This window comes from Siphateles boraxobius, unplaced genomic scaffold (assembly GCF_051911475.1).
Source record: "Siphateles boraxobius isolate OS27281-9 unplaced genomic scaffold, OSU_SipBor_1 7, whole genome shotgun sequence".
NCBI classification, from domain to species: Eukaryota; Metazoa; Chordata; class Actinopteri; order Cypriniformes; family Leuciscidae; genus Siphateles; species Siphateles boraxobius.
The window spans coordinates 37,614,079-37,631,739 of NW_027509197.1; the positions used below are offsets into that span (position 1 = coordinate 37,614,079).

General features: G+C 38.6%; 1 protein-coding gene across 1 annotated transcript in view; it reads left to right on the forward strand.

Moving 5' to 3' along the window:
- fign (fidgetin) overlaps nt 1–16,136 on the forward strand; it is a 63,685-nt gene extending 47,549 nt beyond the window's left edge. The window contains exon 2 of the mRNA XM_077216704.1: nt 13,464–16,136. Within this exon, the coding sequence (XP_077072819.1) occupies nt 13,472–15,682 (2,211 nt within the window). The 5' untranslated portion in view covers nt 13,464–13,471 and the 3' untranslated portion in view covers nt 15,683–16,136. The remainder of the gene's footprint in view (nt 1–13,463) is intronic.
- Nucleotides 16,137–17,661: the final 1,525 nt, after the last annotated feature.

Genomic DNA, 17,661 nt, shown 5'->3' on the forward strand with positions numbered 1-17,661 from the left:
GATTTGTAAAAAGATTTGTTTATAAATCTGTGTCTGTGTGTGTGTGTGTGTGGGGGGGGGGGGGGATCTTTCCTTCTTGTTTTGGTCTTTAGCTGATCACATGCATGTTTGTGAATTTGTAGTGTAAATGCTTTCAGTATGTGACATTACAGAAATGTACAGAAATTCCATATTTGAAAGTTTGTATCTCCATATGGTTTTGCTTTTCTCAATTTTCACTTTAGTTTTTAGTTTTTTCAATTGCAACTCTTGTGTTCTGGTCTTTTCTAGTCATTTGAGACTGTAGACTCTGGGAATTAATGCAAGTTTAGAATAAAAATAATGGCTAGAGGAACTTTTAGGAGCTTTTACTTTACTTTGATATTTTTTATTTCTATATTTTATTATTTATTTTATACTTGTATATTTTATCGAATTTTTGATCAATTTCTTTTTTATATATATTTTAATCGGATTTAAATTTATTTTATTTATTTGATTATTTAATTTTTTATTTTAGAAGCACTGTTTTCCCTGTAAAATTAAACTGTTTTTTTTTTTTTTGGATGAGTTTTGAGAATACATTGCAGTGTTTGAAGATTTGCATTGAAATGAAGCATTCAACCATAGTTTTAGTCGCAGTCAGTCTGGAGCCCTTGATAGATAAAATGATTGATTTGACTTTATCTTTGTGGATTCATTTACTAATTCTCACCTATATATTGTAGTAGAAATTTCCCGCATCATGAACGTGGAGCTCGCGGGATTTGATTGAAATTGTGTGCGACACCTGCGCTGAAATTCAGGCCGCGTGTCTGGTTTCACAGAGCGTGCAAGAGAAGACACCAGACTACTGTATCAGTTGAACAGCCAGACGCTTTGAGAGGCATAATCGGTGTTTACCAGATTGAAATGATTACAGCTCTGTCACAGTCCACGCCGTCTGCGCTTCGTCTTCCCTCTGAATTGAATCGTGAATATTACGTTGATTTACAAAGAGTGGCCTTGTCTCTAGAAATTGACTGCTTGACTGACAGGCCCGAGCACATTAAAGATAAGTACACAGTGTGCATTTCTCGGCGGCTCTGGCAGGTATGCTTATATTTGGGCCTTTGGTTTCCCAGCAGTCATCTTGTTTGTCTGTATGGGAAACAAGCGTCAGGCCGTGTTGTTTGGTGTGTTTGTGAAGTGCTTTGGCAGTCCACACTGAAAGCCTTCGAGAGCATCAGGCTACAGACGGAAAGTGAAGCTGCTTCATGCTAACGGTGACATTGATACAATAGCAGATGGTACATTAGACAGAAATTATCACATTATCCGCCTCCAGTTTCTTCAGTACAGCTTCGCTTCGCTGCCGCGCATATGCAAGACTCGCAAACATATTGACGGATTGACCACTTCAGGTTGTTGGTGTGTTAGTGTGGTCAACCGCACCAACTGTTCTTTTGTGAAAGACTCTTTTTGACAAGGTTACGGAAAGGCAGAGTTGTGTCGTAAATGTGATATTTGGCCATTTTTAGGTTATCGCATCGTTCAATAATTGTTCATTTGAATAATTGAACATTTTCAGAAACACTTTACAGTAAGGTTTAATTTATTTGCAGTAGTTAATGTATTAAATTAAACTAACAATGAGCAATACAGTGGCTTGTTACAGTATTTATTAATCTTTGTTAATGTTAGTTAATAAAAATACAGCAGTCGATTGTATGTTCATGTTAGTTCTCAGTGCATTAACTAATATTAACAAATACAACTTTTGTTTTAATAATGTATTAGTAAATGTTGAAATGAACATGAAATAGGATTGATAAATGCTGTAGAAGTAGGCTATTGTTTATCATTAGTTCACTAAAGTAGTTAACTAATGCTAACTAACGAAACATTTTTGTAGTGTTACCACAATTTCGGTAGCCAGAATTTTTACATCTTATTTGCCATCATTTAAAATGTATTTTGTGTGTAAATATGTGTGTGATGTAATGTATTATTAATTAAATTGTTTTATTATTCGTAATTGTATACCACACACATTAATATATTCCCGAATAGTCATGTGCACTTTAAGTGTTAAACAATTTCTGTATTAAAGTAATATTATTTTTAATCTCATTTGTCATCATTTAAATTGAATTTGTGTATACATTATTTATATATATATATATATATATATATATATATAATATTTTAATAAATAATAATAATTGTAATAAAACATATATGTATACTCTAAACCTAAGTAATCCAAAACTTTCTGCGTTTTCATTTTTTGAAAAAAACATTACAACAAGTGACTTGTCTGGTTAAATAAAGGTGTGTGTGTGTGTGTGTGTGTGTGTGTGTGTGTGTGTGTGTGTGTGTGTGTGTGTGTGTGTGTGTGTGTGTGTGTGTGTGTGTGTGTGTGTGTGTGTGTGTGTGTGTGTGTGTGTGTGTGTGTGTGTGTGTGTTAAAATTACTATTTTTAATGTTTTTGAAAAAGGTCTCTAATGCTCATCAAGCCTGCATTTGATTGATACATTTTTTTGGGAGAAAAAACAGTAATATATATATTGTATTATATTGATATATATTGTAATTTAAGATAATGGTTTTCTTTAATATACTTTTAAATTATAGTTTATTCCTGTGATCAAAGCTGAATTTTCAGCATCATTACTCCAGTCTTCAGTGTCACATGATCCCTCAGAAATCATTCTAATATGCTGATTTGATACTTTTTATTTATTTATAAGTAAGGAAATTATATATCACATGCACATATTAATATATTATTAGCCATGTCTGCTTCTGTTTTACCTAAACAATTTGTCTTTAAGTTCTTTTGCATAAATCATTGTTGATTCAATTAAGTGTTTCAGATATTTATTTGAGCATTGGCAACACTCAACATTCAAACCAATAGCATGATTTGGGGGGCGGGACATTCTGTTTGGTCGGCCAATGGCAGAGTGTTTGGACAACCTGTTTATTTTTGCAGTTTTGTTTAGCGATACTTATGGTATAGTAATGACACCTGTCAGAGGTTTTAATATTTACTGGATGTCAATCTTCAATCTTAAAATGTTCACGTCGCTTGAATGATCACGGAATAGGTCTGATTTGATGGTCTGAAATGCTGTTGCTTCTGAATGTGTTTTCTCAGTAGTACAGGTGGTCACACAGACGTCCTTCTCATAAACCTGTCGTTGAGTAAAAGGTCTGTTTGTTGCTGTTTTCAGATACAGGAGTTTTGAGTCAGATACACAAATCTGCGGAGATCTGCAGAAGAGAGGTCAGTCTGAAAATGTAGACCGACATGCTGGAAAAAGCCTGAAGGTCTGAGTGTCAGTGGGAATGAAAATTCAGCTGCACTGCCGAAAGAAAAGAGTTTTGTGCTTTAGCTATTCAGTCCCAGCATAGACTCAGTGTGACAATGTCCTCTCTAAAACAGCTTGATTGAGGTGAAATGCTTTCAGCAATAACTCACACTAGTTGTGAGAGCCAGGCTTGCATGGAAGGGATGAACAGTACAGTACAGTACATGTGATGTGAATCTATCAATTTGTTCACACAAAAATGCTTATGCATCAAAATACATCAAAGACACTGATACATGTTTCTCATTTATTTAATAAATGCAATTTAATTTGGACTTAAATTTAAAGTGTTTAGGAGATGCAACTGTGTGGATATTGTAATACATTTTTTTTCTTATATTATATATGGTATAACCAAAAATGTATGTCATTTGATAAGATAACCAAAAAAGTTTACTTTATGTAAATTTACTTTATGTAAAGTTCATGTTTTCATTTTTTCAATTACTCAAGAAAACTTATATAAAAAATGTAAAAACTTGAAAAATACGTTTGAAAATAACTGTGATGTGTATTGAAGGTCAAAGGAAATTATTTTTATATTTTTTACTCTATTGATATGCCAATTGACATTTTTAGAGTTATCAAGTCAAATATTTTCAGTGAGAATTTTATAAATACTTTTTAAATATGCTTGGAATTGACATAAATACAAAGACTAGATTTTCAGGAACTTGTCAGATGTGCTTGTAGAAATCTAGATTTATTTTATTTTTTTTCTTCACGATTCCTAGTCTTCATCTTCATCTCTTGGGTTTGTCATCGAGCCAGTTATTTCCGTCATGTTTCTGCTCTTACTCACACAATTAATCGAATCACTAGCCTAAATGATGGACTTCAGTCTCTGACATGTATTTAAGAGTTATTAATTGATTAATTGTGTTTAGACGGCTTGATTAAATTATAGTGCCCAGAAGGCAGTGTGACTCTGCAGGTGTGTTACTTCATTTGATGTTGTTGGTCATTAACTAATTACAAAAAAAGAGTGTGTGTGTGTAAAGTAGGACTGGCTGATCTATCTGTGTGTCTTTCTATCATTCTGTCTATACACTGTAGTTCTATCTATCTATCTATCGTTCTAACTATCTATTGTCCCTATCTATAGTTGTCTGTCAGTCTATCTGTCTATCCATCTATCTATTTATCTATCTATCATTCTATCTTTTGTCCCATCTATCTTGCTCTATCTATCTATCGTTCTGTGTAGCTATTGTCCCATCTATATTTAGTTCTGTCTGTCGTTCTATCTATCGTTCAGTCTATTGTTTTATCTATCTATTATTCTATCTATCTGTCTGTCTCTGTCGTTCCGCCTGTCTATACATCCACCTATCTATCCGTCAATCGTTCTATCTATTGTCCCATCTATAGCTCTGTCTATCAATCTATCGTTCTATCTTTCGTTTTATCTATGGGTAGTTTGATTTAATAAAAAATGTAACTCTTAACACAATTTTTACTACTCTCAACACTGCCTACTTTTGTTTCGGCTGCATACTTCACAGATATAGTGAAAAGTCATTATATCGTCCAGCCAAATTGGAAAGAGAAAAAAATAAAAAGCGAGATAAGAGAGAAAACGTCCATCAATGCGGTCCTCCGTCACGGCACCGGTACGGTCAGGAAGACTGTACGCTCCACACAGTTACACGGCCTCCACTACATTTCTTGAGTAAATTAGGGGCTAAACGATGACCTCTCGTCTCCGCCAGCATTTGAACGAGGACGACATGGATTTTCAAATTACCTTTTAAGTTGATATGTAAGATGAATTGCTATAATAATTTCTAGCAGCGATTGAATTAGAAGCACATCCCAGGCTCGCACTAAAAGAGGAGAAAGAGAAAAGGCGAGCGTGCGAGAGAGAGAGAGATCTGTAGAGCGTTGAAACAAAAACACAAGCTTGTTTTTATTTATAAATGTAATTAATGTGTGTCCACACTATTTGCACGCTTGTCATATGGAGTCCTCTGTTTGAGGCACATGAAAGCAAGAGGCTCTCATAATTGTGTTTACATCCACAGATAAAAATCCCTGGGCTGTAATGATCAGTAATTATAAATATTTTCCCGGGTTTTACAGGCCGCAGCCGCATCCATTGTGAGCCAGTGAAAGCAGGTTGCATGGCTTAATTATGACATTGCACAAGACTAAATGTAGCAGTCTGTGCGCGGCAGGCTAAACACTTCCACTGGCATAATCACACTCCGAGCTGACTTTAAAGAGCTCATTACTGTTAGCTTTCTAAAGAGCGCTTTATTAAACACAGTTACCTAATAAGCATCTTTGGTGGTGCAAATTGCCCAAAATGGTAATGAGTCTGATTAGGCCACGTTTCAATTATGACAGCTTCCTCCTAGGGCATCCGCATCATCCATCTATCCATCTATCCATCCACCCGCGCACAACACCAGCTAAAACAGGCCTTTTATGCAACGGAATTCTGCTAGCAATGATTGCATGGATATATTACGGATACATGAGTTAAACTTTAAAATGAAAAAAAAAAAAAAAAACAATAACAAACTATACTAGCATATCAATAGTACTAAACTAGCACTTCTTGGTACTATAGTAACTTTATAGTGGCATTTTATTTATTTTACACATTTTATTAAAATTGTGATTGTCATTTTGAGCGGTACATTTTGGGACAGCAATGATAGATTTGAGAACATTATAACATTTTTTTTTTTTTTTTTACTTGACAGCATCTTAACTCAATACATATGGTTTGAGATGCTGAAAAAAATGAGAAGACATTATGAAATCTGATGCATATGTATAAAAAAAAGCACACTGCAAAAATAAAACGTATTGTCAGTATTTTTGTGGTCTTTAGCTGATGCATTGCATCTCAATCATTTTGTCTTTTTAATTCTCTGCATTTTTGTCTTGTTTTCTACTAGAAATACCTACTTTAAATATCCTTAAAACAATATATATTTACTTCTAAAACTTCATGTCTTACAAAATTGTCTGTTGTGCGATAATCCTGTAAAGCTGCTTTGAAACAATCTGTATTGTTTCAAATGTATAAATAAAGGTGACTTGTTTAAGGGATGTTTAGATCATTTTACTGTTAAACAAGATGCAAACAGAATTAAAATGACAAAAGGCACAATTTAATGGCCGAAGTTCTCTTTTCTGGTGGAAATTAACAACTGAAATATAGACCGAACTCCATCCGGTTACTCATCTGATTTATCCATTGAGTATTTGAGCAGTCAAAATGACCAAACTGCACATCCCCAGTCGATACACACACACCTCTCCGCCACCTCATAGCTTCCTTTCAGCAGCACAGTAATGAATTGAGAATGGTGCGAGCGGCTGTCCAATTTACGCACTGGGAAATTGGACAGACAGAGCGCAAGCTCGCCACTGTTTGCTTAAAATCGGCCGAGGCTAGCCAGATTAATAGATCTGAAAAAGGTCAGCTTCTCTGTCTCATTGGCCATGATCACAGTGTCTGAAATTACACACTGCAGTGTATCGCCGCACACTCACTCACTCTCTCTCTCGCCCGCCCGCTCCCCCCTCCATCCCAGCTCACTGTGTTGATCACTCTGAGAACTAACAGAGCCATTAGACGAGCACTGATGATCAGTAATTACTGTCAGGTTTCAGCTTGTAATAGGTGAGGAAGTATGCCGTATCTTTAATCATTCAGATGAGTCTGTGCTTGGATGTATGGGAGACAAAGTTGACCATTATCTTTTTGAAATGTATAGCTTGTTTTTGACGTTCTGTGGTTGTGTTTGTGTGATAGTGGAGTTTGGACAAAGCATGTGATAGTAAATCACTGGTTTCTGCTTCAGGACCCAGTATGTTGAAGTTTTATCGTATAAAACAAAACAAAAAATTCCTTCAAATCAAATGCTGATGTGTTTTGATATTACCATAAACTTCATAGGCCTAACTATAATTCAAAAGCACATAGGCTGAATGGAATAAATGTCGATTGTGGCTTCTAAATGTTTCAAATGTAATGTTTAAGCCTATAAACCGCCAATAATTCATTATTCTCAGGATATTGTCATCAACACAAACCTTGTTTATCCCAGCTGCAAGTGAAACCATATTTAATGTATTTTGAGTCGTATTTTCTTTCACTTTATGGGGTTTTGTTCATGATTTTGAAGATGAGAGCATGTCTCGCAACCTGTCTATGTTGGTATCTATTTTGATGAGTTTCTATCAAATGCCAGATAAATTTCTTCAAAAGTTGAGTTTGATGTTGACTTTTGGCATCATACTTTTAAACATTTGACTTATTATTACACTTCCCTAACTGTGCATTTTGCATTTTATCATATGTATTTAAAATAGCTTTTCCCTGCTGTCTGTGACCCTCAGAAAAGACCTGCGACCCGAAAACCCACTGACACCACTTCATGTGCAAAGCTCTTCTGGAAAGTAGCACATTATCATCAGAGAGTCAATGCACCTTCAGAATATCCCGTCTAATGAAGTCCAGCTCACGATCAATCCGTCTTGCCTGCTTTTGTTTGGCATCTCACCCAAATGAGGGACAATGGTCAGCGTAATCTAAGATTTTCCAGGCGTAAAGTAGACCAGCAGACAGTGGTAAATTAAACAAAAGGGGGTTTTGTGAGAAGTCAATCAGTGAAAATTGAGCTTTTGGGCCTTAGGCTGTCTCCAAACATCCCTGTAATACAAATACAAGTAATTATATGACAATTCAGATTACACAGAGAAGAATTACTGCTTCTTAGAACTGACATTTGCTCTGTTCCTAAACCTAGTGAGCGGCCTTGGTGTCTGAAGCCTACATAGACAGCATCCTAACTGGAGCCGCTTGCATTAACTGCATATACTTAAGACTGGTCTTTTCTAGTCTATTTCTTTTTCTTTAAAACGTTTTTAAGTCAATTACGTAACGTAGATCGGCCTAATTTAACATGCTTTATTTATATAGATAGATAGATAGATAGATAGATATTATATATATATATATACACACACTGCCGTTCAAAAGTTTGGGATCGGTAAGATTTTTTATGTTTTTAAAAGAAGTCTCTTCTGCTCACCATATTGCGTTTATTTGATTAAAAATACAAAAAAAGTAATATAAAAAACTTTTATTCAGAAAGAATGCAGTAAATTGATCAAAAGTTCCAGTAAAGACATTTATAATGTTACAAATAAGAACAACTGTTTTCAACATGGATAATAATAATGAATTTTTTTTTAGCATCAAATCATCATATTAGAATGATTTCTGAAGGATCATGTGACACTGAAGACTGGAGTAATGATGCTGAAAATTCAGCTTTAAATTATATTTTAAAATATATTCACATAGAAAACAGTTATTTTAAATTGTCATAATATTTAACAATATTACATTTTTGTGTATTTTAAATCAAATAATTGCAGCCTTGGTGAGCATAAGAGACTTCTTTTAAAAACATTAAAAATCTTACCGATCCCATACTTTTGAACGTCAGTGTATGTGTGTGTACATATAACGTGTTTGTGTGTGTGTGTGTGTGTGTGTATATATATATATATATATATATATATATATATATATGCAATTATTATTTAGGACCTTAGGAACTATAATTTAAGATAGCAAACTATGGTATCTGACCACAGGAACCTCGTTGTTGATCATAGTGCTAGTCGACATGTTAGCAAGCTTACGATGACAGATCAGAGAGACCTGAATGACATTTTTATAAGTCTAGTAGCGATAAGGGTGTGCTTTTTGTGTTATTTATGTTTCTGTCACAGTGCTAACTGAAATTTGAGCGTTGTTTTAGTGGAGTATAAACTCAGACTACACAGGATTCATTTTCTTCTCTCTGTCGTTTTCCTCCTCCATAGTTCACTTGTACGCTCAATTATTTTCCTCAAATCTTCCTCAAGTGGTGCCATCGTACAAAGCTCCCAATTTATGTTTAAACAAGCTATAGGGACGACAGGGCTGCGACTGACTGAAGGGTCAAAGTAAGCATATTGAAGAAAAAATAGAAAAGAAGCAATTTACTAATACTGGCACTGGCACATACATGAGGTGAGTACTGTAATTCAAAGTGTCCAGAGCAACTCTCGCTATTCATCTGTAAAATAAATCCCTGATGTCTCATTTCCAACTGCTTTAATCTTGTTGAGAAAGGTTTTATTTTTGTAATGGCTCAGTAATAGTGACGGGAAGTGAATTTGTTCTTTTGTTCGAGAGTAGTGCATTTCATAAAACCCATCAAACAGCGAGACGAGAGCATTGTTTGAAATCTCTCTGTGTGCGCAGCCGATGATTTCAACCTCTTGAAATGTCTTACTTTGTTGTAGAGCAAGTTAACACCCACATTCCTCACAAAGACCTGCCTGTGAGAGGAGCGATATATAAATATATATATATTCGAAAGTGGAACATGAAAGAAGAGTAATAAATGTATTAACAAGTGGATGTACAGAAGCAAGGAGAAAGCTGAACCTCTGTATTCCCAAGGTAATATTCCCTGGCGCTACAGCCACAGTAAAAAAAAAAAAAAATGAAAAGCTTATCCTCAGATGATTGCAAATATGCATTCAGTCTTTAGTAGGTTATTAAACGAGCTAAATCAATATGTACCAGCAGATGTTTGTATTGAAAAATAAAACGTAAGGCTGATATTAAAATTCTTATTACATGTATGTCTTTCACTGCGTCCATAAAAAAAATACATTTAATATGTGAATAAGGACTTTAGACACCTTCACTTATGAAGGCTTAATATTTTCAGTTATTCTGATATTTGTCCTATACATAAGCAACTGCAAACACACTTTTGTCTTGGATGCAAAGCAACAGAAAAGCAGCAAATCGCGGTGTGTGAAACGTAATTTGCCTGATCTGTTGAAAAAATTAGTTTTGATTTGAATGTCAGATGTCACTTGCAATGGCATAATTGCTCCAAATAGTTTTATTTTTCACATTTGCATGCAGCAATTTTGCACTTACGCTTACACACTGTAGAGACCTGCTTTTGAAAATTGATTAAGGGAGTCTAGATAAAAAGTCAGTGTCATGCAGTGGACTGTGATAATAATTAAATGTATTTATTGCAAGCAAGTCTTAAACATAGGTGTTACATTGCTGATCAGTTGATAATCGTGCTAGAACTGACATCTGTCTAGGTTTGCAGCACTGGTTTTATCCCTGGGTTTTATTAATGGGCTTGCTGGCATGTCTGCCATGTTCTTGCCAGCTTTCTTTGTCTTCAGCCTTTCTTAGTCATTAACTCGCGGGCCTGACAGCCTCGCCAGCCAAAGCAGCGATCCCTTTGACTAAAACCTTGTAAATTAACACAATTAGCTCAGCATCATCCTGCTAATTAGCTCTCTCTCTCTCTCTCTCTCTCTGTCTCTCTCTCTCTCTCTCTGTCTCTCTCTCTCTCTCTCTGTCTCTCTCTCTCTCTCTCTCTCTCTGTCTCTCTCTCTCTCTCTCTCTGTCTCTCTCTCTCTCTCTCTCTGTCTCTCTCTCTCTCTCTCTCTCTCTCTCTCTCTGTCTCTCTCTCTCTCTCTCTCTCTCTCTCTCTCTCTCTCTCTCTCTCTCTCTCTCTCTCTCTCTCTCTCTCTCTCTCTCTCTCTCTCTCTCTCTCTCTCTCTCTCTCTCTCTCTCTCTCTCTCTCTCTCTCTCTCTCTCTCTCTCTCTCTCTCTCTCTCTCTCTCTCTCTCTCTCTCTCTCTCTCTGTGTGTGTGTGTCTGGCCAGGCTGCTGGGGGATTCAGGCGAGGGAAAACCACATGCCCATCTTCTATTGGGGAAAAAGTACTCTTATATACACACAATACACTGATGGGGGTGTCAGAGGGGGTTTATTTATAGAGACATAGGGAGTAGACATCATACATAGTTGATGCCTCAAATACAACTAGGGCAGGGTGATATACTGAATATTATGTTATATTTGTGATTATTTTGTTGGCAACACAAAATTAAGTGATATTGATAATATTGCAGTGATTTTTATTGCACTTTGATTGTGTGTGAAAGACTATGTAATTAGACTAGTTTCACAATCCTTTATTGCCTCATTCAGAAGAATTTAACTTCAGTAGTGAAAACGGCATTTATAAAACCTGTTCAAACTGTCAATTTCAATGAATCAAAATTATGAATTTGTGTCATTGCTCAAAAATGTTCATGGTGCATCATCTTTCGGTCACACTTTAGTTTAGGGTCCAATTTTCACTATTAACTATTAATTTTGCCTTAATAAACTTCTAATTACTGCTTATTAATAGTTACTAAGGTAGTTGTCTGTAGTTGGCATTAATATGTGCTTATAAACTAGTACCAATAAACAGCCAATAATATCCTAGTCATATGCATGCTAATAAGCAACTAGTTTATAGTGAGAATTGGACCCTAAAGTGTTACCCATCCTTCATACCGGTATATTAAAATATTTTTCTTTAATACTGCACTTTTGTTTTTACTAAATTATTAAATTGTTTGTGGATAAACAGGATTTCTTTTATTATAATATTTTGCTTCATACATTTTTTATTTAATTGTCAAAATCGTGGTTCCTTTGATAGAAAAAATATATATATAAATGTTAAGATATATAGATAGGATATTTTCAGGAGGTGGAAAATGAATGCAGTCCCCAAATGCAAACTATTGTGGTCTTACTAATAAAGGATTTGTCTTTTATTTGTGATGCACATGCTATAAGGAGTAACTATCTTTGTTTATTTTGTCTTGGCTTTATGAGGTGTGTAAAGTTTTTAGATGCTCATTTTCTGTTATTTTCAATTGAGTAATAAAAAAGGTTCAGTCTATATGTAATTTAACAGACTTCAAAGATCAAGGTGCATGGACTCATGGCTAAAAGCTTGTAAACGGCATCGTTTTCTATGACATCTTCTTTCCTTTTTGTGCTGTGAATAGTATTCGTGAGTGCTTAGGCCCAGTAAGCTCAGATAAGCGGGAGGTGTGTGCACAATAACACGCCTGCTGGACACTGCGGCCGAACGCTGTTGTCATCAGAAGTCTATCTACAGACGCGAGAGTGTGCGCGCGACCACCCCCGTCATCCCGTCGGCTCTTGAGTAAATGTCTCTTTGATAATCCCATGCTGTGTCTAAGATGACAGCGTATGTAACTGCTTGTGTTTGCAGATGGAGTTTGGGATTAAACTTGATGGTGGCTTTTGAGCCCTGGAGCCAATAAAAGACAGAGGCTGTGGAGAGAAAAGACAGTGAGAAAGAGAAAGGCAGAACCCAGAGCGTCAGAGTAAAAGGAAGAGAGAGAAAAGGGAGCATTAGAGCGAATGAGAGGGAGGCAGGCATGTTTTTTCCCCCTTTCCAGTTCTCTGTGCTCCGGTAGGCGGGCGGCAGACAGAAAGCTGTTGTAATTCATGCTGTGCTGCGAGTTTGTGTGATGAAAGCAGTAGAGCGCTGCCTGGGAGATTGCTTTGCTGCACTCCTCCAAGCAGATTTGAAACTGGACTGCTTTAGATGAGAGTTGGATTATAGAGTGACCTGCGATGTCTGTGTCACTCGGCTGTGTGCAGGGTGCATTATACTGTGCTAACCAGGTGTTGGAGGCCCAAATCTGCACTGTTCCTGAGATACCAACTGTCAGCAGTGCCTGCGATATGAAGCCAGGACTCTTGGAGAGCTGGATGGGAGAAAATGGAAATATTTTACGGTTGTTGTTGCGGTTTGTGTGCATTTCATTTCTTTTTAACGGCAGCTGCTTATTGGATCATTGAGTCTGATGTGATAGAAAAAAGTACTCGCCAATAAAAACACATAGGACAACCACATGAATTGCAGGGTTTTCTTTTTTGTGTAATATAATGTACACAACATTTGTAGTTCATGCAATATTTAATCACACATTCAATATTTGAAAACACATTATATTCATGAGAAATGTCTTTATTAAAGATTTTTGAACTATTGAAAAATAGAAAATAAAAAGTGTATACATGTACTACCCATTGATATTAAGCTACGTGACTACTTCCAAAGCAAAAATCTCAAAAACCCAAATATTGGCAGATTAACCAGCATGGGATATCTATCAGTTCTCTATTCATGAGGGCTGTTTATCAAGTTTCTAACACCTGTTTGTTTTTGTTTGTTGTTTGCTGATTGTTTAGGCTTAAAGATGCAGTGGACCCCAGAGCATGCGCAGTGGGCCGAGCAACATTTCGACATCTCATCCACCACACGTTCCCCCGCACATAAAGCAGAGGCGTACCGTGGACACCTGCAGCGGACCTACCAGTATGCCTGGGCCAATGACGACATATCAGCTTTGACGGCCTCCAACCTTCTGAAAAAGTATGCAGAGAAGTATTCTGGTATCCTGGAGGGTCCCAGCGAGCGGGCGCTCCTCTGCTCATACTCCGAGAGTGCCCATGGACTACTGAATGGACGCAAGTCGGAGAGCGATGCATGGCAGGAGGGGATCTACCCAATGAGTTGTGCTGCAGATGTGATTTCTGCTAGTAAGACTGGCATGACGCCCGCCCTGCCTCCTCCAGATGTGACGGCAAGTGTTGGCAGCTCCACGGGAGTGGCTAGTAGCTTGAGCGAGCCCAGCTACTCCAGCAGTAACTGTGGGAATCATGCGTCTACTGCACTCCACTCGGGTATCCCCTCTCAGGAATTCGCTAGCAGTTACAATGGCTCGTACTTGCATTCCACTTACAGCGGTGGGCAAAGCACACCAGCTCTCCCGTCCCCACATCCCTCACCTTTGCACAGCGCTGGGCTCCTTCAGCCTCCACCCCCGCCACCTCCAACCCTGGTGCCCAGCTACAACGCGAATTCCCCCAATCTCTCCAGTTACAATTACCCTCCAGCAGGGTATCCCCCACAGACTGCTGTTCCCCCAGGCTACAGCCCAGGAGGGGCACCCCCTCCTTCAGCTTACTTGCCCTCGGGCATTGCTGCCCCCACTCCCCTACCCCCTTCCACCCTTCCCGGTTACTCCTATCAGTCCCACAACCATGGGCCAATTGCACCAACCCCTTTGAATGGCAGCTCGGCTAACACACTGAAAAGAAAAGCATTTTACATGACGGGCCAGGGAGATATGGACTCCAGTTATGGAAATTTCAACTACAGCCAGCAGCGTTCTGCTCAAAGCCCCATGTACAGAATGCCAGACAACAGTCTTGACTCAACCAGAGGGAATGGATTTGACAGGAATGCTGACACATCATCTTTGGCGTTTAAGCCCACAAAGCAGTCAATGCCACCGGATCAGCAGCGAAAGTTTGGCAGTCAGTCCGGCAGGGCACTAACCCCTCCTTCATACGGATCCTCCAAAGGTTCTTTGGGATCCCTGCGGTCAGGCGAGTCATTTGGAAAGTTTGGTTCCCCCGTTTTGAGTGACCATGGTGACGACAACAGACAGCATCTCCCCCATTCCATGGGCACGACAACTTCATCCAGCCACCCTGCTGAGGAGCAGTTAAAAAACAGCGATGCTAGTCTGGTAGAGATGGTCACCACTGAGATTCTGCAGCAGACGCCCCCTGTGGACTGGAGTGACATTGCTGGACTGGAGATGACGAAAGCCACCATCAAAGATGAGGTCCTGTGGCCTATTCTGAGGCCAGACATGTTCAGCGGACTGGCCACATTACCTCGCAGCATCCTTCTCTTTGGACCTCAGGGCACGGGTCGGACTCTTCTTGGTCGGTGTATGGCCAGTCAGCTTGGCGCTGCTTTCCTCCTGCTTAGTGGCTCCGCACTGGTCACAAAGTGGCTGGGAGAGGGCGAGAAGATCATCCAGGCCTCATTCCTTATAGCTCGCTGCCGGCAGCCTTCGGTGGTTTTCATCAGCGATGTAGATATGCTGTTGTCTGCCCAGCTGAGCGAAGAAAGCCCGGTGAACCGTATCAAGAGTGAACTCCTCCTCCAGCTTGATGGAGTTCTAAGCTCACCAGAGGAACATGTTCTAGTGGTATGTTCCACCAGCAAACCTGAAGAGATTGATGAGTCTCTGCGAAGGTACTTTGTAAAGCGGTTGCTCGTCCCCTTACCGGATGCCACTGCACGACATCAGATAATCAGCCAGCTGATCTCACAGCACAACTACTGCCTCAGCGACAAAGAGGTTGCGCTGCTTGTTCAGCGGACAGACGGCTTTTCCGGGCTGGATGTGGTCCGACTTTGCCAAGAGGCCATGGTCGGTCCTCTCCATGGCTTGTCCGGTACAGACATTTCCGGAATGATGCCGGGTCAGATGAGGCCAGTATCATACCAAGACTTTGAGAATGTGTTTTGCAAAATCCAGCCCAGCATATCACAGAAAGAACTTGATACTTACACTGAATGGAATAAGATGTTTGGCTGTAGTCAGTAAAGAGCAAGGGCATAACTAAATCGGTGGGGTGACCTCCCCTACTCTAAAAGGGGATACAATTCAGAATTCTTTGGGTGACACATGCAGTTAAACAGTGTGGTTATTACAAATGTAGATGACCCCTAAAGAAGAACCTGAAGGGCGGTCAGATAGAGTTGAATGATGCATGACTGTACTTAAGTCAAGGTCTGGCCCTTTGCACATAATCCAGACAGAGAAATACTGTTTTCTGGGCTCAGTACTGCAGACTCGGAGCTCCACTTACCGAGGGGCTCTGTAAGTGGGGACAAACTTCTTTGTGTGTAAATATCATTCTGCTGTTTTTGAGATTCTGTTGCTATGAAGTGCCTGAAGTGGTACTTAATTGATTTGGATTTGGATTTGTTTGCCTCACCATCTCATTGGTGGCATGTGCTAATATAGAGAGCTTTAACATGAAACTAAAACAGATATGTTCTGCTTTTTGTTCTTTTCCTTGTTTTCTACACTTCTTTCAAAAGAACAACAGTATTCCTCAATCAAGTCTGACCTGTAGACCCCAGGAAGGACAGGAGAAGGTCCATGTTGTACTTTGAATCTGAATCCTAATTTATGAAATTCATTTGTGTTCGATTTTCTTCAAAAACTCAGGAAAGTGATTTGTGATTTGTACAGTACCTCAAAAAAGATTATGAGATAGCACTACATACTGCTGACAACATTGGGTTTGGTTTCTAATTTCTAACTCTAGGTTTACCTCAACCAATAAAAAAATGAAAAGGATATGACTATGAATGTAACCAGAACATTTCTGGGTTGTTTGGAAGAAAAATTTGAGTAGTTTCTTCTTCTTCCGTTATATTCTTATTATTCTTTCTAAATTACGTTTAAATTCCATTGTGGATATTTCTTCAAGTTTCAAAAGCAGAATTGCGTGCCAGTATTGACTACAGCACTGGTTCCTCCCTGCATAGCACAGTTCAGACTCTACAACGAATGCTTGAGTCAGAGATGGGCAGTGTCGTCTTGTGTAGATAAGGTTTGTCTGAAACCACGTCCACACCAGAGTATGCAGTAGATGTCAACATTTGCGTGTTTGTCTCCTCTCTGCAGAACAGACAGAAATGTTGGGGTGAACCAAAACTTTACTAAGAGGCTACTAGATTCTTGAAGTGGAAACATTTTCACGTTCTTCGTAACACTTTTTGTTTTGGACTCTGTCCTGCTGCTGTGTGGTGTTGGTGTAAAGATATCTGAAGGATCATGTGTACTCTGCATTCTGTTCTACCTCAGTTTAGCACTATTTTCTCTGCAACTAGAACAGAAAGATGAGAGCTTGGTGTCTTTAACCTCTTTAGGTTTGCTCCACTCTGAAGCCTCCATTAAGAACAAGCTTGCCCCCCCCCCGCCCAAAAAAATACAACAACGGTTTGTCTCACACTACCTGTGCAATTTTTTGCTTCGATTACCCAGATGTCTCTAAAAACACCTCTGTGTACACGCACATTATTGATGGGGTCTCTATGGGGCCACTTATTGGGGCCACATTGCCTAAAGCAAGAAACATACTCTACGCAGGTACGCAAGCACTTCTAGCAATGCAAGTTAGAAGACTTCAAGCATTGTTGCAATCCGAAAGTGTCAGATCGCAATTTATAACGCAATGCAAGGAGGCTAAAGCAGCCATTACTATAAATTTTGTTTTATATATTGGGGTTTTCTTTTTCAGGTCAACTACTATTATAACAAAGCAACAGTTTATTTAGAGAATCTTGCTGAGCAAGTTAGTCAAACTGTCTACATTTTTATGTTTGTCCTCCCAGTTTACCAGCACAGACATTTGAAAGAAACTCTATCACCCATTGAGTATGGAGGTTTGCAACAACCACAATATTCCATACAAGATATTACATACCATGCTCTTGCAATGCTTTGGCTAAGCTTTGCCATTTGTGCACTTGCTAAGAGTATGTTTCTGGCTCAAGGTAGCACAGGATGTT